At 45.1% G+C, this 27,557-nt stretch overlaps 1 protein-coding gene across 2 annotated transcripts; it reads right to left on the bottom strand.

The window, feature by feature from the left end:
- Window positions 1-2,388: 2,388 nt before the first annotated feature.
- SLC45A2 (solute carrier family 45 member 2) lies at window positions 2,389-24,557 on the bottom strand. Of its 2 annotated transcripts, XM_066360781.1 has the most exons (7): window positions 24,069-24,557; window positions 22,168-22,344; window positions 14,811-15,136; window positions 8,790-8,933; window positions 7,974-8,097; window positions 5,184-5,398; window positions 2,389-2,638 (listed from the first exon to the last, which is right to left on the bottom strand). In XM_066360781.1, exons 1-7 carry the CDS (start codon window positions 24,451-24,453, stop codon window positions 2,414-2,416), a joined length of 1,596 nt encoding a protein of 531 aa, XP_066216878.1. In that variant the 5' UTR covers window positions 24,454-24,557; the 3' UTR covers window positions 2,389-2,413. The 2 variants fall into 2 exon arrangements, 1 of the variants encoding a protein (XP_066216878.1); XR_010748230.1 differs by lacking the exons at window positions 2,389-2,638; window positions 14,811-15,136 and having other exon boundaries at window positions 5,291-5,398.
- Window positions 24,558-27,557: the final 3,000 nt, after the last annotated feature.

Genomic DNA, 27,557 nt, shown 5'->3' with positions numbered 1-27,557 from the left:
ACGCCGCAGAGTTCAGCACCTCGGAAAGCGCCCTCTCACCCCCAAGGGCTTACGCATGCTCCTTGGGAGCCCGCGGCCTGCTTTGCGGGTACGAGTTGAACTCCGGAGAAAGCCGTGGGCAACTCACTAGGAACGGACAACAGCGGAGAGATGGGTGCACCAGGCAGCGAGGGCGACACTGACAGACCTCCAGCGAGGTAGACGGATCTCTCCTATTTCTCTTTGTCTTTAAAGGACAGACACCGTACAAGCTGCAGAGGAAGCCGACACCGGTATTTGAAAGAGAAGGAGCGGGTCCCCAGGAGCGGTCCCAGGGGCGGGTCCCAGGAGCGGGACCCCAGGAGCGGCCTTGGGTGGCGGGTGGGCTGTACGCTAGTGCCCGAGGGGCAGCAGGCACGCAGCGGGGAGTGGCAAGGCGACGTCAGACTGGCACAGGAAGGACCGGGAGAGCCCGTCTGGGCCCCAGGACGCTTGGACGCTGAGCGCTCGCGCTGGAAGTGCGGTCACCACGAAGTGGCCCTGCCCGAGCGCAGGAAAGAGGATTAGGGGACTGGGGGAGGGGTGGGGGGTAGAGCAAGAGGGGGGTGGGCGAGGTGGGGGAGAAGCGCAGAGGGACGTCTGTGAAAGGCCGGGGGAGTTTCTCGGAGCGCGGAGGCCCCCAAACCAGGTGCAGAAAGGAAGCTGGCGAAGGGGCCGAGGGCAGCCGCACGTGGCCGAGGGCAGCCGCACGTGGCCGGCCGGGCTACCAGCCCCGTCCCCCCGCCAGGGCTCCCGGGAAGCGGAGAGGGCATCGGGATGTAGAGAGACTGGGCAGAGGAAGTGGGGCCCAACGAAATGGAGCTCGGACAACTGGGCGCGTTTATTCTAGTGACTTTTACGGAGCCCGTGAAAGGGTCCTCTAGGTGTAGCCAGCCAGGGTCGCTGACCACAAAACCTTTCCTCATCACCACCCCAAGTCGCTGACCCCGCAGGCACCTGGCCGCCCTACAGAACGGCCAGCCCACCACACACGAGGTCAGTGGAAGCAACAGAACAAATCCCAACGTCTGTGCTCTCAAAAGCAGCTCATTTTTTTTTTCTCCGAATTCCCTCCAGCATTCAAGGTTTGAGTAAATTAGACATTTATCTGAGGCAATGACTACACACCACCAGACTCTAAGATGAGGCGGGAAAAGGAACCACAGACATTTCCTAACTTGTAAAACCTTGTGGGCCAGTCTCCGTATGCCCTGCGCAGCCACATCTGTAGCTGTGTAGACAAACAGTAATGAGGGAGGGGGGCAGGTCTTGGCAGGGGAAACAGGATGGTGAGCCTTACTAACAGCGACGGGGAGCTATCATTCATGGGGCGCAGACCACCCGCCAGCCTCCCTGCTAAGCGCTGCTCTACAGGACACAGCAGAAACTCAGTGCCTGGTTCAAAGCCCAGCTCAGCCACTTACCAGTCGTGTAGCTTCAGATGAATTACATAATGCCTCTCTGCCTCAGTTTCTGCACCTGCAAACTGGAGATCAGCACCAGCAACCACTTCCAAGACTGCTGTGTTCACAGAGGTGGGACATTTGAAAAGTGGTAAGCATCTTATATGTGTTATACATTATTAATGGTCACAGCTCACCAAGGTAGGAATTATCACCCTAGTGAACAGATGAACAAGTGTGTGTTGGGGACATTCAGCAGTTTGCTGGTGAGCAGCAAAGCCAGGATTCAAAACCAGTCCAGCTCGAAAGCCCAAGGTCTGTCTACTCAACTACGCCACCTCTTAAGGCTGCTGAAAACCTGGTCACATGAGAAGCCGGGGGGGGGGGGTGGCTAGAGAAAAACTGCTTCACTTGGAGAAAAAAACTGTTGGAGGCAGAAGGCTGTTTTTGAAAGGCTTTCGTGTGGATTCCAGAGGATGGAGCAAAGGTGCAGGTTAGAGAGAAATATTTTCACCGTGTCCATGAAATGAGCTGTTATAAAGTGGTAAATCCTTTGGCACAAGATGCTCAAGCAGACTCAAGGATATCATAAATTCATGTGAATTAATTGGGAGTGGTTTAATATGAATGAAATATGCTCAGGTTCATCAAGACCTGAACTGTGCCATGGAAGACATCCTGCCTTTCCTGACCCCTACCCGGAGACATAGTGAGAAAGGTGCATGTCGCTGCTGTCACCTGCACTTGCCCGTATTCCCCACTAAATGGAGGGATAGCCCAGTGTCTTCTGAGACAAATGATGCCTGAAATACGGGCTGTCTTGCAGAGGGCGGGGTGAAAGTGAGGGGCGGGCAGATGACTGCAGCCAAAGTCATACTACCGAGTAGACACCGGGCCGACCCAAAAAGCGCAGAGCTGAAGGGAAGGTTGATTTTCTGCCATGTGCTCCACGATGTTGTGTCGGAGGTGAGGGCCAATGTCTCTTTATTGAGCTAATCCACATATCTAACAAATATAGCCACAAAGCAACAGCCAATCAGTGCTACCAAAGAGGCCGTCATCACCACAACAACGACGCTCCCGGCCATGACAACCAGAAGGCCCAGGCCACCTCCAACCAGGATCTGAGCCAGCTGTACCATGCAGGTGAGGGTGGCGCAGTCCAGGCCCTGGCCTCGCCCGCTGCTCTCCGGGCCCCCTGCTTGGGCCTGCCGCTTCTGCAAGAGAAACACAGGAACAGGGTTTGATCTGCACAGAACATTCTTTAGGGAGCAAGTGGGTTGTAAATACTTCTGACTTTGTGGGTCACGGGGTCTTGGTTGCGACTATTCAACCCTCTGCCAGCAACAATACAGTGTGTCCGTAAAGTCATGGTGCATTCTTGACCGGTCACAGGAAAGCAACAAAAGACTATAGAAATATGAAATCTGCACCAAATAAAAGGAAAACTCTCCCAGTTTCATACCTATTCAGTGCAGTTCGATGTGGGCTCATGCAGAGATTTTTTAGGGCTCCTTAGGTAGCTATCCCGTATAGCCTCTACAGACTCGTCACTGACTGATGGCCTACCAGAACGGGGTTTCTCCACCAAACTGCCAGTTTCCTTCAACTGCTTATCCCACCAAGTAATGTTATTCCTATGTGGTGGCACTTCGTTATAAACACGCTGATATTCACGTTGCACTTTGGTCATGGATTTGAATTTAGCAAGCCACTGAACTTTCCTCTGTACTGTCCACATCTCGACTGGCATGGCCGTGGGCTGCTCTGCTGTATACACAGTGTTATGTCATCATCTGCGCATGCGTACATGCTGCCACATCATCCTACAGAAACTGGGAGGGTTTTCCTTTTATTTGGTGCAGATTTCACATTTCTATCATCTTTTGTTGCTTTCCTGTGACCGGTCAAAAATGCACCATGACTTTATGGACACACTGTACATAAAAGCAGCTACAATAAATACATAAAAAGTTGGCTTTTCAATATAACTTTATGGACATTGGTATTTGAATTTCATGCAATTTTCATCTGTCACAGAATATTAGCATTCTATTAATTTTTTTTAATCATTTAAAAATGTTAAAAAATTCTTTGCTCAGTGGCTGTACAAAAGTAGGTGGCTGGCCATATTTGCCAGCCTGATTTAAGGTCACCAAGAATCTCCACCTTTTCCCTAAGCTGCCTTTCCTAGCTGCCAGAAACTCACAAATTCCAGTGTTAGCATCTACGACAGCTAAATGGTTAATGTATATAAAATTATCTCAAGTCAATAAATACAATCTAGTCTTTGCAGGTTCTAGTTGGGCAGTATGCTAGGCAGGTTACCTATACTATAGATATTTTATTTAATTTTCTAACAACTCTATAAGGTAAGTATAGTATATAATACCCATTTGATTGATTAGAAAACTGAGACTGAGAATTTGAATGATAATTCCTATACTATTAAGAAAAAAAAATTGTGCCCAAAAAATGCACATTATCCTTTGACTATAGAGGAAAAATAAGAAAACAGATTCCTATTGCTTAATTTTCATTAAAATATGCAGGAAATATAAACAAAAACCTAAGAGTGGTTAAATGTAAGGGTCAGCGGAAGTCGGAGTAGAGGAGGGAGTGGTGGGAGCCAGTCTCAATGCACCCTTCTCTATATCACTGTGATCACTGAACCATGTGGATACAGCACCTTCGTGAACAGACTTTAATATTTAATCAATCAACAACTATCCCCAGGGCTACACAGCTGACAAGTGGGGGAGGCAGGATTTGATCCAGGTTTCTCTGAGTACAAAGCCTATGTGTTTCTGCCCTAGTACCACCTAACTCTCTCCTCGGAGGGACAGTTCTGTATTATAGCCGTCTCTTTAACAGCAAAACGCACGCATGCATTGGAACACTGGTGACAACGTTTGCCAGGGGATGAGGACAGCTACCACTGTGGTTCAAAAGGTTTTAACTCTTAGTGAAACCGCCCTGCTGTGGTGTTTGCCAGGTCACATAATGGAAAAGACGGACAGCACTGTGGCCACATGGACGTGATTCGCATTTCAGGCTGTGATGGAATCAAGTCCAAATTATTTCTCCAGCTTTTATATCACTGCTCCAGTTAAACAACTGTAAGCCTACTTTCATGGGGGGAAAGTTGCAGATTTTGATAAGGACATGTGATGATAATCTTCGAGTGGAAATCTGTACCCTGGAGTTCTTTTAGAGCCATTTAGGGCCTTGCCCTCTGGCCTGAGCTCCAGGTGGAGATAGGAGAGGCCTCCCTCAAGGCAGCTGGTGGGGTAACCACCTGCAACCAGCTTTCCTCCATGTCCACAGGGTCAGACGTACCGACACCTGGACTTCCCTCAGAAATCCTTCCAGGCACCTCTGCGGTGGTTGGGCACCAGAAATGCCACAGGTGCACTGGACAGGTGGGGCAGTTGTCAGAAACCCTGGGCTCCCCTTTCCTTGTCTCTGTTTTTGTGGGCTGATTTCTCAGCATGACCGAAAGCCCCTTTCCTAATCAGACAGATGAGGGGGTAAAAATACCTGCACCCCTGCTCCCAGGTGCACAGGGCTCCCAGGTAAAGGGGAGGTGGGCGTGGGCCGGGTGGGTGGCCGTGGCTTGGCCAGACCTTGCTGCATCTGGCTAGGTGTTTAGTGCTGCTGTTTCAAGAACACCCATTCCCCAGCTCTGCCCTACACTTTCCCACCAACTCCCCCAGCCCGCAGGTGAGTCAGGCGTCACCCCGTGCAGAGCACACGACGCACCTGTTCCTCCTGCTCCTCGCGGTGGTACTCGGCAATGAGGTTATAGGGCACAGTGTACAGGGTGCTGGACATCACGCCAAAGGAGGCGCAGAGCCCCAGGGTGGAGTAGATATTCGGGAAGAGCCCGATAAATCCTGTGCCCAGGCCGAACAGCAAATACCCCATGAAGTACAGACCCTTCAATCCAATGTAGGCGACCAGAGCTTTCTGGAAGTCTGTGGGAAGACAAGAGGGAGAAATTATGGCTGGCAAGGCCTCACGACACTAAGAATTTCAGACAAGCCCTTCTTTTCAAGTTCACTTCTTTTTTAAAAAAAAAAAGCCTTTCTTCTGATACCAAGTCCGGAAATAAAGAACCTTCCTATCTGTGCTTGAAAAAGCTGGCTTTTGAAACCAGTGTTAAACCTCTTGCACAGAGAGCTAGAAACTGCTTGTTAGGCTGACCTTCCCCACAGGTAAGGCCCGGGCATCATTTAGCAGACAGCTGAATAGGAACAGGGCAAAAGAGGTGGGGCAAAGCGGCCTTGGCTCCGGACCCTGGGGTGCAGGACGTGGAAGAAAGTGGGAGTCGTTCTCGCTCACCTGGGTCTAGCCCAACAGGACCTAAACAACAACCCAGGTCTCTCGTGGCCCCACGGCCCAAAATCAGGTTGGAAGAAATTTAAACAACCAGATTTCACAGAACAATCCAAGTCATTCAGTTTCTGAGCCTCCCCACCACGCCCACCCCTGACCACCGTCTGCACACTGGAGGAGGAAGGAAGAGGCGTGCATGATCTGCAGACACTCCCCAACCTGCCAGCCCTGGCCAAACACATAGGAGACACCAGTTACGGTGGTGGCTGCCATCACTGTTGGAACAAACTCCTCTGGCTGGCTGGACATGGCCGACTCTGAACTTGGGACCCCACCCAGCAGCTAACCCTGGCTTGCTCAGAAAAGTACTAAAGCAGAGTTCTTTTTTTTTTTTTTACAGAGACAGAGAGAGAGTCAGAGAGAGGGATAAATAGGGACAGACAGACAGGAATGCAGAAAGATGACAAGCATCAATCATCAGTTTTTTGTTGCAACGCCTTAGTTGTTCATTGATTGCTTTCTCATATGTGCCTTGACCGCGGGCCTTCAGCAGACTTAGTAACCCCTTGCTGGAGCCAGCGACCTTGGGTCCAAGCTGGTGAGCTTTTCCTCAAACCAGATGAGCCCGCACTCAAGCTGGCAACCTCGGGGTCTCGAGCCCGGGTCCTCTGCATCCCAGTCTGACGCTCTATCCACTGCGCCACTGCCTGGTCAGGCGAGTTCATTTTTAAAAATTGAAAACTCTGCTTTAAAATGTTTTACATTGTCTTTCACTATGGAAGGGAAAAATCCCTAAAAGCTTTTATCTTCTTTTTTCAATCAGATGTTTTTAATCTGTACATTCCCTATCCTTCCCCTGCCCCACTGAAACGGAACACGTGACCTCGGGATAAATGATCGATACTGGGAATGTGCCTGTTCAGGAGCGAGATTTTCCAAATCCCTCCAAATAAATATCGGGCTTATAGTGCACAGACAAGAAACTGGATTACATGGAAGCAATTATGAAACTAAACATGGTAGCAAGCCATCCATGGAAGACAGATCTCTGAAAATGACAAGTGTGTGACATTGCTTCCTCTGTTAGATTCAGACCATCCCTGGAGGCTGTTGTAAAGGCCGGGAATGAAAGCAGTATAAAGCTAAGTCTATTGGCCCTGGCCAATTTGCTCAGTGGATAGAACGTCGGCCTGGCATGTGCAGATTATGCGGGTTCGATCCTTGGTCAGGACACACATGAGAGGCGATCATCTGCTTCTCTCCCCCTTTTCTCTCTCTTCTCCTCCCACAGATAGACAGTAGCTCTACTTGTCTAGGTGTCAGCCTCAGATGCTAAAAATGGCTCAGTTGATTTGAGCATCAACCCCAGACAGGGGATCCCGGGTAGATCCCGGTCAGGGTGCATGTGGGATTCTATCTCTCTATCTCCCCTCCTCTCAATAAAAAAAAGAAAAAAGCTAAGTCTATCACTGTTTGCTTATGATTATATTTATGCAGAAAATATAATCTAAGGTATCTCAATACCTAAAAGATATGGTCACTATTCATTAGAGGAATGATCTTAATCAAAGAGGATAGCCCAGCCAAGGAGAAGGCAACCAAGGAGAAGGAGGTATCTGGAATCATGAGCAACTTCAGAACAAAGACTCTGAGTCTGTTTGGCACTTTATTCATGAAGAAGAATTAATAAGTCTAAGGGCCAAGCTAACTTACCCTGTGCTGGTCATATCCTCACTGTGCCCCTAGTGAGGACTGGAGGTAAATGATGGATTTAAGCAGAAGCTATGAATAGTAGTGTATATATGAACAATTGGCTATATTTCAGTACTCGGTGTTGCTATTCCTCACTGTAACGGGACACATCATCCCCATGTATTTATCAAGAATCTGGTATTTTAAAAAGCAAAATATAAAAAAGTAAATACAGAAATATAAAATCCAACATTCTGCTAGACCAGAGCACTTTGGACCAGTGGTTTTGAACTTTTTTACACTTGGAGACCGGTGAAAATAGGAGAATTATTTTGGGGACCACTAAGGCAGAAATTACCCTGAGCATAAGCAAATTTGACTAAAACCGTTGGGTCTGTAATCTTCACACAACATCAAGGTGGTTGACTCTTTCAAGGTGGCACACAATTTCTGGCAGATTGTTCTGCAGACTGGTGGTTGAAAAACTGTTTTAGAAGATACTCTTAGAAGGAGGAAACTTACAAGAATAGAGGGAGGAAGATATAGCATTGATGCACAAGCCCCAACATCCAACCTCGACGCCTCTTTCATAGATATGAAACTCTGTGGAGTTGTGTGGACTGTAGGGATTCCCATGGTACACAATCTGAAAGAGAGATTTGGGGCTATTGAGATATAGATGCAGGATGGTAGGGACCCCTTCTTAGATGCTATGTTTCTCCATCCCTGGGGAGCTACATCGATCCTATCCTAGGCACAGATCGATCCTATCCTCCCTTGACCATGTCACCCGTCTCATCCTTTCACACCTCTGCTCAAGGACCTTTAGGAAGTCCTAATGCTACTGCATCCAGTCTAAACAACATCTCTCTGCATCATTAACACCTCTGCTTCACCTAACATCTGGCCCCTCCCAACTTAGGCTACCCTGCCATCCATTTCTGGTGCAGCCAATAGGCTTCTGACTCATCTCCACAAGTGCCTTTCCTATTCCTACATGCACCATTTTCTCCCTCTCTTCTATTTTTCCAACTCCAACTCACTCTTCAAGGCCCCAATCATAGTACCCCCTTTATGAAGCCTGCCATGACTGCTACAGCTCACATTGATTTTCCCTGTTTGTTGCATTTGATCAAGTAATGGTTTCATAGTATCCTCCAGTTGACTAGGGCATAGTAACTTGCCTCTGGAACCTGTCTGGAAGCCAGCTCCTTAAAGATCCTCTTTCTGACACTCTTAAGTGCCCGTCCTAGAGGTTAGCCCAGAACAAGCTCCACAGGCGCTGACTGAAAGGTTAACATGCGAGTCAATGAGTGTGTGCACAGACATGCTCATTACCTGACCCATGAAGTCTGTGAAAAACAGCATGTTGGCTAGGAAGGCAGTCCATCCCATGAGGTGGCTGATGCAAAGACAGCGGTAGTGGGGAGGCATACTCATCAGGGCCCTCAGCAGTGACCTCATGGTCATTGTCCCTTGAGTCTGGAATAAACATGAAACAGGTGTGACCTTCAGTGAAGACACACGGGCAGCGGTGGGAGCCAGAGCACTCAGCCATGTTACATATCATGTCGACCATCACACAGGGTCCCACTTTCTGGGCGTAGCGCTAAAGTTTCCAGAGAGTGGTCTCTAGGAGGTGTAATGTTAAGTATGTGTAGATGCTTAGCAGTTTCAGGCCCAGAATGGGGCTTTGGGGACCTGAGGGGAAAGGGAATAGGAATGGATATTGGATTTATTTTGCTTTGGGCTAAAATGCAAGAGACATCTACCTTTGAATGACAGAACCACTACATGAGGACAGAGCTCACAGATTATTATAATTCTTAGATTTCTTGACTATGAAAATGTGGTAGACTAAATTTACAGAGGGCTGTGATTTCCAACTTGTGGTATTGCCTCATGATTACATATTGTTACATGGCAAAGGGATCTTGCAAATATAAATTAAGGTTACTAATCAGTTGACTTTGAGTCCATCAAAAGAGATATTATCTGGGCAACTCTAACCAAATCACATGACCCCTTTAAGAAAGCAGAGAATGTTTTCCAGCTGGGAGCAGAAGGGGAAGTCAGAGCATTTCAAAGCACAAAAATTGCTAGTTTTGAAGGTAAAGGTAGCCAAGTGGAAAGAATATGAGCATGATCTCTAAGGGAAAAGAGGGACTCCTAGCCAACAGTCAGCAAGAAAACAGGGACTTCAGTCGTAAGGAATTAGGTTCTACCTGAATGGGCTTAGAAGCCTATTCCTCCCCAGCTGAGCCTATTCCTCCTCCAGGATGGAAATACAGCTCCACTGACACCTTCATTTCAGCCCTGTGAGGCCCTGAGCAGAGAACCCAGTTGAGCCCACCCAGATTTCTAACCTACAGAACTGTGAGATAATAAATTATGGTTTTAAACTGCTAAATTTGTGGTAATTTGTTAGGTAGCAATAAAAAACCAACACAGAGAGCCAGCTGGTTCCCTGCTCTCAGCCAGGTTTATTCCCATGGATCCTGCCATCAGCCAACACATATAAATGAACCCTATGTTGAATCAGAGGTGAGAACACTGTAGAACAAATAAACACATGGACACACACACATGAATACACATGCCCAAAAGGATTTAATTTAGACTAAGATTGTGTAAAAACCAGAGGCTCCAATTTTCTAATATCAGGAGCCTTGAGAGAATAAAAGAATTTTGAACTATTGACACAGCTATTTTGAAATACCAAGAATAAAATAGCCTGTAACATCTTGACATATAAGAGAAGAAAGAAACCTCAGGAATACAGGGCAGTCAGTTGCCCTGAAGACGCTAAGACTATAAACATCAACCATGCTAGGGGCATGAGTCTTTCCTGTCAGATTTTTATTTATTCTAAATCTTGATGTTATGAAATTGCATATTGGCTAGTTTATTTATAAGATGGTCTCATGAGATTTTCTGTTTTAATTATAACAGCATATTGTGTTTATACCTCTTTTTTTTTTTTTTTTTCTGAAGCTGGAAACGGGGAGAGACAGTCAGACAGACTCCCGCATGCGCCCGACCGGGATCCACCTGGCACGCCCACCAGGGGGCGACGCTCTGCCCCTCCAGGGCGTCGCCCTGCCATGACCAGAGCCACTCTAGCGCCTGGGGCAGAGGCCAAGGAGCCATCCCCAGCGCCTGGGCCATCTTTGCTCCAATGGAGCCTCGCTGCGGGAGGGGAAGAGAGAGACAGAGAGGAAAGAGAGGGGGAGGGGTGGAGAAGCAAATGGGTGCTTCTCCTGTGTGCCCTGGCCAGGAATCGAACCCGGGACTTCTGCACGCCAGGCCGACGCTCTACCACTGAGCCAACTGGCCAGGGCTGTTTGTACCTCTTAACCTTACATGAAAACGTTGTTTAGTTCCTTGTTGCAGGAAATTGTATTTACTCATGGTAGGTTTGTTGGATAAATTGATTTTTTAATTAGTCAATTTTATAGTATTTAATCTATTGACCACGACTGAATGGATTTCCTTATATTTAATCAGTATTTAAAAGAATAGGTATTTCCTTAGAGTTAAGAAAAATAACTGCTTTCCAAATGTGAACTATGGTACCTGTCAAAATAAATGGTGTGCACAAAAGAAGCTCAATGCCGAATTACTAACTTCCCACAGGAAGCAGCAGAAAAGATACAGACTGAGGAACAACAGCCCAATTCATACCACAGACTACGTGATTTATTTTCGCTTTCTTTCGCTTCTTTCCAAAATGCAAAATTTTAAAAAGTGAATCTGGCCAGCAGGTAATCAGCTTCATTCCAAATAGTAATTTGTGCTTCTGCCTTATATATGATTTTCAGCCTGCTTTCATTGTAACCCTAATTTTTCCTTTCTTCCAAAAATAAACATGAGGTTTTCAAACTGTGCCTAATATTTCTGCAAAAGACAGGAATGTAAATGTGCAAAGCTCTTTTCAGTATTTTAAGTCAGAAGGAAAATTCAGCTGGCATCTCTCTGACTCATCAGTTCCCTATTTTTTCTTTACTTTCTTTCTTTTTTCTTTTTTTTTTTTTTATTTAGTGAGAGGAGGGGAGGCAGAGACAGACTCCCCCATGAGCCCCGACCAGAGAGCTTAGCTAGGTTCATTCACCAAGCTTATACAGTCACTAGGATTAGGTGCTAGTGAGTTTTCTGAGACTAACAGTTGGCCCAATGCCTGTTCTGCCTTTCAGTGGTTCTGAGCCCCAGGAGCTGGAGTTCTGCATGTAGTGTGTGCCTTTGTCCACTGGAGAGTGGGTGGTGACAGATTTGTAAGTGAAAAAGGCACAGAGCCTCAATGGGGAAAGGACCTTCACAAGAGTGTCCTCAAACGGGGACTAGTGAGATACTGAAGCGAGTAGTAATGGCAGGGCGGAGTTACAGGTGGATTTTATGGGATCTGAAACAATTCTGGCCTTTCATCATTATACAAAAACAATCCCAGTTCTCAAACAGCACATCCCCCCTCATTCTGGGAAGTAATGACCTTAACAAACAATGGTGGCCAGGGCCCTGGCCCTGACATGCTGTAGACCTTCACTGCTCGGGGGAGGCTCCCGAGATGCACATTTGGAATAGAAGGGTCGGATGCTGGCTTTGAGTGTAGGATATATTACTCTGCTTGTTTGTTTGTTTTAATTTTGTTCTTTAAACCAAATAAAACCAATCAGAGCCTACGGTGTTGTGTATGTGGCATGTACGAGAAAGTGAATTGTATTTGATGCCTTTATTTTCTTACTAGTGTGGAGGGTTTTATGCTTTTCAAAAGGCTCCCATTTATCGGTTCCATTTGCTCCTCTCAACAGCCTCTGCTGAGTCACAATAAATGGTGCAGAGAGACAGTTATAATCTATCAGGGTAATAGCTCCTTTCCTTAGTAAAACCCTACCTTGTTTTGTTCTTTAAACTGTGACATTATTTTTTCTTTACTTTCTTTCTTTTTTCTTTCTTTTTTTTTTTATTTAGTGAGAGGAGGGGAGGCAGAGACAGACTCCCCCATGAGCCCCGACCAGAGAGCTTAGCTAGGTTCATTCACCAAGCTTATACAGTCACCAGGATTAGGTGCTAGTGAGTTTTCTGAGACTAACAGTTGGCCCAATGCCTGTTCTGCCTTTCTTAGGAGTAATGAAAGTTTCAGCCAGGTGTAGGGCTTGCAAATCATGCTATTGTCTCCATTTACTTGCAGCTCAGTGTGTTCATGTGACTAAATTCTGGTCAACAGTAGGTATGCGGAAGTGATGTTTGCAGCTTTTTAGTTGGGTCCTTAAAAGGAAAGGATCATGTTCTGCCCTTTCTTCCTTCCTGCTGGCAGAATGCAGACATAATAATGATAACTGGAGAAGCCATCTTGGACCTCAAGATGAAAGTTCCATGTTCAAAATGCAAGCAACAAAACAGAAGGGTCCAGCTCCAATCCATCCATCTGTACCTTTATAAGAGAGAGAAATTAACTTACTTCCTGTTTAACGTAATGTGGGTCTCCTATAAACTAACTCATGCAGGAGCCCAAATTGAAATCCTAACTTGATTGTTCCAAAGCTCTTGCCCCAGCAAGAGAAGTGGAGCTCACAGAGGACATGAGATACACTAAACTTGTGTAAAACTTCTGTTAGAGTACAGATTAAGTCTGTTTCCTATTTGTGCTTAGAGCACTCAGCATTCTACCAGGCTTATAATAGCACGTACTGTATATTTAGCATTTTACAAAGTTACGTAGAACCATTCTAAGTAACTATGCATGGGTAATTTCATATAAGCTGCACAAAACCCTAACAGGTACATAAATTTCTTTCTCATTCTACAGAAATGTAGATGCCCAATGTTATACATCACAGAGGTGGAAGAAGCAGGATTTTAATACCTATGCTCTTAATCATTAAGCTACCTACAGCAAGTGCCTGATAGTTATTTTCTGAATGAGGAACACAGGTGAGCCAGCTAGAAGAGCCAAAATTTAAAATCAAGTCTCCCACAACCTCTTACCAGTAAGGGAATCCTTGTTCTCTGCCCCCCCCCCCCATGTTGCTATTCAAACTCAGCTTGAAGGAGGACACAGAACTTGCTACAATGATGGAAATGATCTATCTCTGCAGTGCCTCTGCAGTAGCTACTAGATCTATCTCTGCAGTGCCTACACAGTAGCTACTAGATCTATCTCTGCAGTGCCTCTGCAGTAGCTACTAGATCTATCTCTGCAGTGCCTACACAGTAGCTACTAGATCTGTCTCTGCAGTGCCTCTGCAGTAGCTACTAGATCTATCTCTGCAGTGCCTACACAGTAGCTACTAGATCTATCTCTGCAGTGCCTCTGCAGTAGCTACTAGATCTATCTCTGCAGTGCCTACACAGTAGCTACTAGATCTATCTCTGCAGTGCCTCTGCAGTAGCTACTAGATCTATCTCTGCAGTGCCTACACAGTAGCTACTAGATCTGTCTCTGCAGTGCCTACACAGTAGCTACTAGATCTGTCTCTGCAGTGCCTACACAGTAGCTACTAGATCTGTCTCTGCAGTGCCTACACAGTAGCTACTAGATCTGTCTCTGCAGTGCCTACACAGTAGCTACTAGATCTATCTCTGCAGTGCCTACACAGTAGCTACTAGATCTGTCTCTGCAGTGCCTACACAGTAGCTACTAGCCCCATGGGGCTGTGGAGCAGTTAAAATGCAGCTAATGCAATCAAAGAACCAAAGTTTCATTTTAATGAATTTTAATTTAAAATTTTAATTTATAATTACTAGACCCATGGGACTAGTAGCTACTCTATTGGTCAGCATTGCTCTATCTAGTCTCTTCTTTTTGACTATTTTCTCTTAACCTGGTTCCATTTCTGGCACTTAATAAAATTTGCTTTAAAATTTTAAGCTAATTAATTCAGTGAGCAGTTCACTAGAAATGGACTAAAAGGAATATCTAATCAACTTATGAAATACAAATTCAACATGCTCAGCCCAGTTACCGACCCAGGGCTACTGTCATTTGCAGAAACAAATGTATGATCCTCATCTAAGAACTGAAGATATCTCTTTGGCCTGAGGATAGCCCAGGCTTCTCTTATGGTCTAACATTTTGCACGTGGCTTCATTTTTCCTGGTTAGACGTTTTGAAAAGAGGAAGAGACAGGCAAACCAGAGGACAATGTACACACTTTCTCTGAGGTGTAAAGTTTCAATTCTAAAGGATAATAGCAACTGGGGATTTGAGAAGTCAATTATACTTCATAAAACTCCTAACATCAAATAAACAAACAACAAAAAAAGACAAAGAATAATTAAAAAAAGAAAAACAACCTTAGAAGGACAAGAATAAGAATGTATTCCCAAGTAAAAAAAAAAAAAAAAAAGAATTTGCATCTTTACCTGTTCGGTGGGATTTTGTTTTTTTCCTCCCCGCATGGCCAGTTCCGGGTTTACATAACCATTTTTAACTTTTTCAATAGACCCATACTCATGTGTTCTGTCCGATGACAAGGGAGGGGCCTGGGGGGCTTGCTGTGGGAGATTGGCCTTTGTGGCATCTCTGAGTGGGGCTTCGGGGATACTGCACAGGTGAATAGTAACACACAGGATGAGGACCAGGGCGGAGAAAAAGAACATGACCTGGAATTCTGTGCCCAGCATTCTTCCCAGTTTCAGGTGGGCCCAGTCGATGGCACCCAAAAGGTAACCCAGGGCACCACCAAAACCTGGAAAGCAAGGAAAAGCTATATTAGCATAGTTAGCAAACCATCTTCCCTGTCCACTGTGCCCGGGCCCTGCCCTTCAGCGGGAATACAGCAGTGGTGCCTGGTTGTGACTGGCGAGGTAAGAGAGAGGGGCTAATAAAACACATGCAGCCAGGACAGGTAGATTCAGAACTTGGCTCTAGCATGTACTTGCTGTGACCTTGGACTTCTTCACGCATACTATGGGGATGATAAAACTATGAGTATACAGTCATAACTAGAAAACGGTGCCAGGCATGGGGGCGGGCTGGTAAATGCAGCCACTGTCAGAATACTTGTTGCTACTGGAACCTGTATAATTTTGTTAACCAATGTCACCCCAACACATCCAACAAAAAGAAAGAAAAGAAAGCAAACAAACCAAAGGAATTCTTGTGGCCTTTCCAAACTATACTGTCTATACTGCTTAAAAACTAAAATACCTGACCTTAAAGAGCCCCAAAGAAAACCAATTTCTGACACCAATAAAAATAATTATTTGTATTATCATATATCTATTAATAAGGTATCTAAGGCGATGCACGGTTGCGAAGATCAAACAGCCTTGGAATCTGTCTTCTTTCCTCTATCAGAAGCTAGAGGTTCTTGGTCCCAGTTGATAGCAATCAGAATCCTAAGAACTAAAATTTAAACATGAATTTTTAAAAACCCTATTATTACCTATCAGTCTACCATATTTCCCCATGTATAAGATGCACCCTTTTTCAAAAAATCTGGGGTCTAAAAACTGGATATGTCTTATACAGTGGTTATAGATTTCAAATGCCATAGATGGAACTGAGGGTGAGGCAATATATGAAGACAGTGATTCATCATCAGACACAGATGAGGACAACCTAATGGATGGGAGTTCGACAGTGATGAGGAGTTGTATGAATTTTATGATCAATAAAACTTGAGTTCAATAACTTTATGTAATACATTTTTTTTTTGGAATTCAAGGAATAATGAGAACTGAGGAACAGAATTGAGACAGAGGAGGGATCAAAGGGACCAGAGGAAAACAGGACAGAGGGAAAGGGGATGATAGGATGGGATAAACCTGAAGGGAAGTGGGGAGGGTGCTGTCCGGAGGGGGGCAAGAGAGATGTTGAGGGGAATAGGGGGAGAGGGGATGCATTCGGGGTGACCCTAGAATCTATGTAAACACAATTAATGAAATTTAAAAGATAACAAAAAAAAGAAAAAGAATAAATTCTCCTTTCCTCAAAAAAAAAAAAACAACCCACAAAACAAAACAAATTTCAGGCCCCAAAATTAAGGTTCATCTTATACATGGGGAAATATAGTAATGTTGGAAGTCCTGTTATTAGTGACTCATTCTTTTCTGTTCCTGTTTTAAAATGCAAGTGCTCTTGGTATGGACAAGAATTTATTTTTATCTTATTTTACTTTTTTAATGAGACTTTATACTACGCAGCACCAGAACAGTAAGTGTTCCTTGATGCTTCTCCTGGTGGCAGACTGGTGGCTCCCAAGGACGCTGTGGTGAAGGAGGAGCACGTCACGGGGCCAGAGGGGTCCCGGAAGTCAGGACAGGGATGTGAAACCTTCTACTTAAGTCAGATACCATTAAATGTTAACCTCGCATGCTGCCTTACCAAACACAAATATCGGCCCTGGCCGGTTGGCTCAGCGGTAGAGCATCGGCCTGGCGTGCAGGGGACCCGGGTTCGATTCCAGGCCAGGGCACATAGGAGAAGCGCCCATTTGCTTCTCCACCCCCACCCCCTCCTTCCTCTCTGTCTCTCTCTTCCCCTCCCGCAGCCAAGGCTCCATTGGAGCAAAGATGGCCCGGGCGTTGGGGATGGCTCCTTGGCCTCTGCCCGAGGCGCTAGAGTGGCTCTGGTCTCGGCAGAGTGACGCCCCGGAAGGGCAGAGCATCGCCCCCTGGTGGGCAGAGCATCGCCCCTGGTGGGCGTGCTGGGTGGATCCCGGTCGGGCGCATGCGGGAGTCTGTCTGACTGTCTCTCCGTTTCCAGCTTCAGAAAAACACAAAATATATATATATATATCCACCTGGACAAATCAGATTCTTTTTGTTTTTCTTGCGTGAATGAAGTCTTCATTTTATTTCTGCAATAATGACACATCCTTACAAACCAGGGAATCAAGGAAGAAAGGAGAACTTAAGACACTCTCTGTCTCTAACTCTAAATACCTAAATTTACATACATTCTGACCACAAGAACACAAATCTAAATGACAAGTACCATGAATCTTAATTAATCCAGACTGGTGGAAGAATGGAGAGTCTGGTCACTTCACATTCTGGTTAGTTGCAATTTACTATAGAAGATATTTACAGATTCACTGAATTACAAAATAAAATATTATTATCATGCCCTGGTACTAAAATGTATTTAAGGTAGAATTATGGGAAATTGTAGTCAGTGGTGTGCACTAAAGTAAAAAACACACGTTCTCTGCCAACGGGCATATATGGTCTAGTTATAGCTACGGGCATACATAAACAGACAAATGGCACAGGAAGTACCTGTAGTGGATGGCCTGAGTCTGGGGTCTGAGAGGGAGGGGAGGCCCTCGAGGCGCCACCATCTGTTGCTGATTCAGAGGGCAGTCCTGGGACTTGTGGCACCTCTGGATCATTCTTAGACAAGGACTCTCTTTATACAGCCGTGGGGATGCCCAGGGTGTCAGTGGCCATGTGATAAGCCAGGCAGTCAACCAAGAACATATTAAGAGCAAAGCACTATGCAAAGGCTTATCTAAGTCAGGGTTTCTAGGTGTTGGCACTACTGACATTTTGGGCTGGATCATTCGGCCACACAGGGCTGACCCCAGAACTGTGGGATGTATAGCAGCATCTTCTGCTTCTCCCCACGAGTTGCCAGTAACAACCTCTCAACTCCTCCCCACCGGTTACGACAACCAAAAATATCTCCAGACATTGCCTGATGTCCTCTGTGGGGCAAAATAACTCCCAGTTGAGAACCCTTGACCTTAATTAACCCTATAAAAAACTTAAACGTTTCTTTTTTCAAGCTATTCCTCATTTGTAACCAGATCAATGGTTGCTTAATCATATTGTCACTTAATTCTTCTACCATTTATGCATCCTTCCTTCAGATTTATTGTTCCTCTGAACAGAGAAAACAGAACAGAAGACACCTTCCCACTTGAAAGAACTGACATGTAAAATAAATCATCCAGTTTGATGGAATGGTGATTTGTTAATGAAAATAAACATATAGATAGAAATATAATGATTGATTTATATTAAATCAATTGAGTTCTATAATTACAGGATTCCCTAGTCCAGTTTTTTCGGTATTTTTGTTTGTTTGTTTTTTGTAACAGAGAAACAAAGAGAAGGAGAGATAGGTACAGACAAACAGGAAGGGAGAGAGTTGAGAAGCATCAATTCTTTGCTGTGACACTTTAGTTGTTCCTTGATTGCTTTCTCATATGTGTCTTGACGGGGGACTACAGCAGAGCAAGTGACCCCTTGCTCATGCTAGTGACTTTGGGCTCAAGCCAGCGACCATGGGGTCACATCTATAATCCCACACTCAAGCCAGCGACCCTGCACTAAAGCTGGTGAGGCCTGTGCTCAACCCAGATGAGCCCACGCTCAAACTGGCGATGTTGGGGTTTCGAACCTGGGTCCTCTGCATCCCAGGCCGACACTCTATCCTCTGCACCACCGCCTGGTCAGGCCCTAGTCCAGTTTTATGTCTACCAGTTGAGTGTACTTTAATAAAAATTTATTGAGCACTAAATATATGTAAAGGACTTCACTAGTGTCTGGGGACAGAAACATAAGTAAGACACAGTTCCCCATTCCCTCCTCCTCAGAAGGCAATTCCAAGTGAGAGAAACGATAAGTAAACAACTACTTTCAAAAACCTGTAATAAATAATAACTTAGATTAGTGAACTGGGTGCCTAAAGTGTATAGAGGAGTTCTGAAGAGTTTATTTTTGGTCCTTAGCTGATGGCAGTGAGATGATATTGTTTAATAATTTTAGGATGCCTCTTAATTAACAATGATGTTAATATGAGTTCAATACATCAGTGAATCCAAAGGCATGTGGAGGCAGAAGGATGTGTGGAGCTCAGAAAGCTGAAGTAGGTCTAAAGCCACTGGCCACAGTGGTTAGAGAGACAGCATGAAATGAAGGGGCTTGGAATTATGCCTGGTTTCCACCCCCACCTGTGTGCTTTCTATCACGTGACTACGGGCACTCCTCCTTGGAGAAACGGGGTTGGTGATGCCTGCCCATACGAGTCCGTGAGGGTTAACGTGATAATAACCAGAAAGCACTAGCACATGTAGTGGCAGAACCAGAACCAAAATTCAGTGATCAGCTGACTTCCTTCCTATAGAAACCCGAACTTCAAAGCCTCACCCAGAAACAAAAGAGAATGCTAAAGATGCCCCTTGACTAACAATGGGGTTATGTCCCAATAAACCATTATAAATTGAAAATACAGTAAGCTGACATGACATTGATCACACTTTAGCCTAGTTTACCTTAAACATGCTCAGAATACTCATATTAGCCTACATTTGGGAAAAATCCCATTAGCCTACAGTTGGGCAAAATCACCGAACACAGTGAACACCCTGTAGAGCATTGGTTGTTTACCCTGCTGATCTGGTAGCTGCCTGGGAGCTGGGGCTCCTGCCGCTGCGCAGCATCACAGAAGAGTATCTACTACATATCATTAGCCCAGGAAAAGATCAAAATCAAAATCTGAAGTACAGCTTCTACTGGATAAAAGTGCTTTCACATCAGCGTCAAGTCAAAAACTCTTAAGTCAGGCCATTGAAAGTCGGGGACTGTCTGTGCTGCACTGAGGGCCACAGTTCACCTCGAGGTGGATGAAAGGACTTATCCTTCTAGGCCCAGTGATAGAATCTTGGATCTCTCCAAGGATGGAGACCCGGGCTTACCAGTGACCTGGTGTGGCATGCAACAAGTATTGGGGATGAAACATGTATCTTAAATCTGCAAAAAATAAAACTTGTTAAGTGCCTGATTTTTAAAATATCATTCTAGGGCAGTGCTTCTTTTTTTTTTTCTTTTTTTTTTTTTTTTAAGATTTTATTTATTCATTATAGAGAGAGGAGGGGGGGAGGAGCAGGAAGCATCAACTCCCATATGTGCCTTGACCAGGCAAGCCCAGGGTTGTTTTTTTTTTGAACCGGCAACCTCAGCGTTTCCAGGTTGACGCTTTATCCACTGTGCCACCACAGGTCAGGCTAGGGCAGTGCTTCTTAAACTTTAATGTGCACATGGACCATATGAATGTTGTGTTTCTGTTTTGTTTTGTTTTGTTTTGTTATTTGAGACAGAGAGACAGGAACACTGAGCTGCTACTGTATGTACCCTGCAACCTCCAAGCTCGGGATGATGCTCCAACCAATGGAGCTATCCGGACAGGGCTTAATTTTTATTTTTTTAGAGACAGAGAGAGGAAAGAAGAGAGAGGGGTGGGGGAGGGAAGCATTAATTTGTTGTTCCACTCAGTCATGCATTCTTTGGTTGCTTCCTGTGTGCGCCCTGAACGGGGATAGAACCTACAACCTTGTCGTGGCAGGACAATGTTCTTAACTGACTGAGCTAACTGGTTGATACCATACCTTATGCTAATATCCACAGAAAACCTCTAAATATTTTCTCAAACTCATAGCAACACTATCATGTGTTAGCCTTGGAAAAGTTTCCAAAACATAGAAGTTCAATCTTCTAATTATCACAAGCAGCAAAGCAGAGATTGTTTGGCCAAGACTGACCCTGGCAAGTGGTAGCCACGTTGCCCTAGGTACTTTAGAACAAAAGAACTCTCAATGTGTCATGTTCAAAAGCCAAAAAGTCTCTCATGACTTTGTTGTAGTTAATTTCAGCAGAAGGAATTATGGGACTTAAATGAGGAGAATGCAGTTTGAAGCTCCATGGTTAGGGGCCCATGACAGACAGGGATGGACTCCTGCTCATCTCCCCTCAAACGAAGAGGAACTGCACTGTGTCAGCACTGAAACATTTGCTCAAACAAATACTGACCCAATGGCTTCTATGTGTAGGCCCTGCACTTGGCTACTCAGACATAAACCACAAAACTTGAGAACCTGCTTCTCATGGGACATACCTAGTCATGAGAGGCCACCGAATATGTCCAAATATAAAATAAATAGATTGGTAGGGCTATGAAGACAGTCATATAAGGTAGACTGATAGAGTCTCCTCTCCCAACTAGCTAGAAAAATCCTCATGGGCCATGATGGCGCTATAGCCTCATTTATAACCCCGCAGCCCAAGGAGAGTCCTAACAGGTGCTCTATGAACGCCTGTTGGCCATTAGCAGCATAGCTCTAACTAAGTGACCCAATAGCAGTCAGAGGAGGCCAGCAGCAGCCCAAGGGAACAGCTCCATTGTCCTGGCATAGCCGCTTTCAAAGCAGGAGGCCAAGGAAATGCCAACTCTTTATGTAACTAGAAATCTCTAAAGGGGTTTTATCTGCTTGGTTTGTTTCTGTTTTTGTTTTTAAATGTGGTCCTTGGGATACTTGCCACAGAATCACCTGGGGTGCTTATTAAAAATGCAAATGTCTAGGCTCCCACCACAAATCCACTGGATCAAAAGAACTAGACTAGGGGCCCAGGAAACCTCATTTTTAACAGGCTCTGAAGTAAGGCTGATGCTACATTACTGATCTGAAGAAAAGAAACCAGAAAGTAAAACACACAGAGTGCACAAGGCCTCTTTTCATTTCGGATGTAAATGTCTCTACAACGGTTCTTTAGAACGCTCCTGGGCAAACTTCCTTTGCAAGACTCCGCAGCCTGGTCACAAGCTGACTTTGTTTAGAGAACTACACTGGGAGACAGAGCCCGCGTGATGGGAGCATTCCATCAACTGATCCATTCATTAGAAAAAATGCATGTGCACAGAAACTGGACGGCTTCCGCAGAACTGCCTCCCTCATCGGCAGCTGAAGAAGAGACTTTCTGGAATATTCCCTACCTGTGAAGAGGGCATGGTAGTGGAGGCCCTTCTCTTTGTCCTGATGAGAGCAGACATCAAATAAGTAGGCTTTGATGGGCCCATCAATGAAGTCAGCAGCAAAATCAAAGAGCACCACACCTATCATGGTGATGGTTATGGCCCAAACCAGCTTCTTCTTTGGGTCAGCAATCAACACTAAAAGGGAAATCAACGTCAGGTTACCTAAATCTTGGTTGGAAATGATTCACATTTTTATTCCCACCAAAACTTCCTGTCATCGAATTAGTCTTTGCTTTCATTTTGTTTTGTTTTTCCAAATAAAGACTTCATTATTTCTTTTAGGTTTTAAAAATTCTGTAAATAAAAGTCCAGCAAAGGCAAATGTATAGAGACAGAAAGTTAATGGAGTGGTTCCTTGTCCTGGTGGAGAGGAGAGAATGGGGAGTGACTGCTTCTAATGGTTACAGGCTTTCCTTTGGGGATGATGGAAATGTTGTGGGATTAGATGGTTGCACAGCCTAACAGATACACTAAAAATCCTGCATTGCACACTTTTAAACGGTGACTTTTATGGTGGTGAATCATTCCTCTTTAAAGTGGTTTTAAAAATGATAATGTGCTTATTGTAAACCATTCCAACGACATAGAAAAGCTGGAGGAAATGCTTCACTCCCTTTATGCACTTACACACATCTGGAGAAAGGTGCACATCCATGCCTTACTGCAGTGCTTCGCAAACCTTAGTACGCTTAGCCACCACTTGCATGGCTTGTTAAAATGAATTGTTGGGCTCCATTTCCCGTGATTCTTCCATGATTTCTCAGGAGGCCTGAGGTAGGGCCTGGGAATTGTCATCTCAAGAGCCCCACGATGCATCAGGTCAGAAGACCACACTCTGAGAAGCTCTAATGGGAGCAGGTCTTTGTGCTCATTTATAACCAAATCTCTTCCTATCTTTGCATTTCAATTAATGAAGAGCAATTTCACAATTTTTAACAGCTAAACATGAATCATTCTATAGATATGCCACAATTCATCCACCCAATCTTAACTATTTCCCCTTGCTTTCGGTTAACTTTTTAAAGAATAATACGTAATATATGCACGTTTCTAAAAATTATAGTATGAAAAATAAGCCTCTCTTCCACTTCTCATCTCCAGGCCTCTAGCACCCCTCCCTGGAGGCAACATTCTTATCAAGCTTTTTGTGATTCTTCCAGAAATATCCTACCTTTATGAATGTATGCCATTGTAAATATATGTAAATGACACCTAATTATCCTGCCTCCTTATCATACTAGCTAACTTGAGAGTGAAAGGCCTAAAACTGTGCGCTTTTTTTATGTTTAAGATCCTGTTTTCACTGCAACTTTTTATCCACTACCACAAATTATTGATTCATGGCGAGAAAAAGTGCTCACTATCAGGTTTGCTTCTGTCCAGAACCTACAGTGTCACATGTCCCCGTGAGCTGACAGACGGGTGTTCTGCACCCACTAAGAGGCTCCACATAAAGCTCCGGGCAGAATTAACCTTTATTTGGACACACAAGCAATTTCCTGTAAATATTATTGCCGGCTAATTTGACAAAGTACTAAGTAAGGTGGAAGGGGTTCAAAAACACTGCAATGAAAAACTATGTGAAAATATTTAATAACATAGATACAAATTTAATCCTATTTTAAATTCTTCACACACAAAAAATAAACTAAAATGCATCCTGATGTTTCTAAAATTAAGGCTCCCCAACTCACAGAATGTGGGTCATTCAAAGTTGAAAGTTAATTGTAACCTAGGAGAATTAAATAGTTCTAACCAACTTTTAAGTGTCACCTAAAGAGATTTGAGTCACTCCTGTTGAGCTGCATGGCCGGCCCCTTTTCACAGCTGCCCCCCTCACCCCCACGCAGTGCACTGACCTGATATAACGGTGTCTCCGTTGAGGTACAGAGCCATGCCCAGTAGCATCATGACGCCCAGGGTAAGGATGTAGGGTCTGCGCCGGCCCCAGCCAGCCCGGCAGTAGTCACTGGCCAGTCCCACCACGGGCTGCAGCAGGAAGCCCAGGACGGGGCTGAGGAGCCACACCACGCTGTACAGGCCCCTGGGCAGGCCCACGCTGAGCAGGACAGGGGTCACGTAGGCCGCTTCCACCGCATAGCAGAACTCCCGACCGAACATGGCCATGCTGTGCATGATGAGCCTGCCCGTGGGTCTTCTGGGCGGCCCCACAGAACCAAAGGGACCATCCTCAGCTAGGGACATATAAGTGTGGGTGCCAGGCTGTCCGCTGTTGCCGCCCATGGACACTGGGTGAGGAACCTGCCCGCAAGCCCACCACCTCCTGCGGGGCCCCTCTGGTGTGAGAGCCGGATTTGACTCGGGCCTGGCTGAGCAGTCAAGAGAGATGGTTAGGCTGGGGGAAGGGCTCCAATTCTTTCATGCCTCCAAGATCACAAGTTATGATGAGAGGGCAGGGAGGCGGGGCCTAGAAAGCCTGCTGGGATTAGCTGCTGCCAGCCCCCTGGTCCCTTAAGGAATCTTCCTTTGCACCATGCTCTTTCCCTCTCTGTCTGGCTCTCTCCCTAGCACACACACTCTATTTACACACACTCACACACACAGCTTTGAGACAGGAAAGCCCTATAGGCAGGTGTTAAGTCAAAATATTAATCGGTTGATATCTTTTAAAAACTTTTTCTACATATATTCCGTTTTCTCCTGAACACAAGTTTTCTACACACACACCTGAAAGGTCAATTAACTAGATTTAGAACAGGAGAGGGTTGCACCTGTCCTCTAAATCATGAGCTGTCCCAGCACTGGGATACTCCTTCATCACACTGAACACACTTTATGATTAGATGGTTCTGTGCTTGTTCTCGTTCTCCTATGTGAATCAGTCTCCGATCCCCTTAAGAATAGGCATCAGGACCGTTTTGTTCCTTATGGTACCCCCAGCAGCTAGCACAGTTGGCACCTGTAGTAGGCCCTCAATAAATAATGGCTAACGGAATTACTAAGTATATGCCAGCCAGCAGCCTCTTCGCTCAGATGCATGTCCTCACCCTCCCCCACCCCCACACTCTGCATTGTAAGAAACTACATTTCCCAGGTTCCATTGCTCTCTGACTGTTCGGGGCGGGAGAAGGGAAGAAATCCCACCCCGCTCGCCCTTTGTCCTTCCTGAGGAGTCTCGAAAAGGAGCTGCTTGTCCCCTCAGGTCCAGTTTCCACTCGGGAAGCTTAGTTTCTGGGTTCTGGCAGCTACCTTTCCCTCTGTCCCTGCAACGCAGGGGTGGCCCTGGCTTCCCAGCGTTGCTCCTATCTGGGTGCCTCACGTCCTTTCGGCTTCTCAGCTCTTTTCTCCCCAGTCTCTGTATCAGATTTCCTCCGTTTTAAAGACCCGGAAGTGGGTCTTATTTTCCTTGCTGGACCTGGATTCAAATGAAAAGGCTGAGTGCCGGGGGAAGCATGATCTTATAGGAAGGGCCCTAAACATGGTTCAGGAGCAAGAGCTGGAGTCAGGAGTAAGAAAATTCAAGTTTCAATTCTGGCCCTGCCTCTTACTAGGAGTAGTGAGTGACCTGGGCAAATCACTGGAAATGCTGTTTCCCGAACTGTGTATCAAGACTCCCTGGGGCACTGCAATGAATTCACAAGGGTGTCTCAGGATATTTGAAAGATTTTAGTAAAATGAAAGAAACTCAGTATCTCTTAGACACCACATGACCTACTTGTGAGGTAGTTCACACTTTCAACCTAAGACCACACTACAGAAAATGAGAGCACCAGTGTCCACGCTAAATCCAACACATGTACAGCTATGTAGTGTAATACAGGGGCATATGACCCGCCAGTAATTGGGATTAAGAAGGAAATAAATATTAAAATATGACTTCTTTCCATTTATGTGTATTACATTTTTCAAAAAGCTAATTACGTGTCAGGACATAAGTATATAAGTTGTTGGGATTTAATTATAAATAGGATGGTAGATATTTCTTTTGACCTAGGGGCACCATGAAAAATTACTGAGACACTAAGGGAATTGTGAACTAAGAAGGAAAGTTAGGACCATCCAAGCCTTCTGTTCTCATCTGCAAAATGACGAAACCTGCCTCAGTTTCCCCTGTGATTGTTGAAAAGCAATGGAAATATTGTATGTAATGGGTGTTATTGTCAGTGGCTGCCTACCCAACCATTCTCCACTATCCCAGTTCTGAGGGACCCTAGATTAGATTCCAGACTCAACCCCCCCACCCACCCAAACACTCACACCCATGTGCTTCCAGGAAGCTGAGTCCAGGGCAGCTCCAGGAGCAGGCTGGCTCTACCTGAGAATAATCTTACCTTTCCCTGCCAAAGACAGGTGTAGGACTGGCTTGTGATTTAGCTCCCTCTAAGGGAACACAAGATGTTTGCTGAGGACTCTTAAGACCCTCTCTTCTTCTGGATGTTAATGTGTAGATACGAGACCCAGAACTCGCTACCACGCTGAGGATAAAGCCAACACATGGAGGATGGCTGGCTGGCAGTCAGGAAAGTGCAGAGAAACAGGGTCTGGGTACCTGGATTCACGCAACCCAAAAACTCACGGTCCTCTGGACTCTAGGAGTGTGAGCCAAAACTTTTCTTGTTTTGGATTTCGTTACTTGCAGCTTGAGACATTCTTACTTGACTTAAGTAAAAGAATGTTGCAAATTCTCAAGTACAACAACATAGCTGTGACTGAACCTGGGATGTCTTTTAGAGGCAAGACATGAACCCAGAGCTAAGAGGCCCTGATGCAATCTGTCACCTTGTTCCATGGGACTTGTTTTATTACCCTACAGTTGGTAGCACCACATCACTCCCTACATTGTAGGATCAAAAGAGAGTGTAAATAAATGTGTACTGAATTATATGTTCAAGAATATAATTCTTAAGTATTCAAGTATATGATTCCCCTTAGGAAAATGTATATTAGAGCAGCCACTATGAAAAACAGTATAAAGTCTTCTCAAAAATTAATAATAGAACTATCATCCAGTAATTCCTCTGCTAGTATTTACCCCCAAAACATAAAAACACTTATTCATAAAGATATATGTACCCCTATATTCACTGCAGCATTACTTACAATATAGCCAAGATGTGGAAACAACCTATACGTGTCTAGTGATCAATGACCGAAGAAAGAAGTGGTGGTACATATAGCCATAAAATATTGCCATTTGCAACAACATGGATGGATCTTAAGAGTATTATGCTAAGTAAATGAGGTGAAAAAGGACAAAAACTGTTTGCTTTCACCCATCTGTGATATGAAAAACAAAAGTAACAAACCAATAAACAAAAACAAATGCAGATCCAAACAACAGAAGGGCAGTTATTAGAGGGGAAAAGTAAGGGGGCTGAAGTGGGTGA

Source organism: Saccopteryx leptura, chromosome 1 (genome assembly GCF_036850995.1).
Source record: "Saccopteryx leptura isolate mSacLep1 chromosome 1, mSacLep1_pri_phased_curated, whole genome shotgun sequence".
In the NCBI taxonomy this organism is placed as follows: Eukaryota; Metazoa; Chordata; class Mammalia; order Chiroptera; family Emballonuridae; genus Saccopteryx; species Saccopteryx leptura.
The sequence above is the reverse complement of the archived record's forward strand: the minus strand, read 5'-3'. Positions and strand labels throughout refer to the sequence as shown.

Coding starts and splice junctions, on each gene's coding strand:
- SLC45A2 (XM_066360781.1), bottom strand. CDS start 24,453: ATGGGCGGCAACAGCGGACAGCCTGGCACCCACACTTATATGTCCCTA. Junction 22,345..24,068: donor CGGAGACACCGTTATATCAG/GTCAGTGCACTG, acceptor TTTCCCTTTTAG/TGTTGATTGCTGACCCAAAG. Junction 8,934..14,810: donor AACAAAATCCCACCGAACAG/GTAAAGATGCAA, acceptor TGTTTATTCCAG/ACTCAAGGGACAATGACCAT.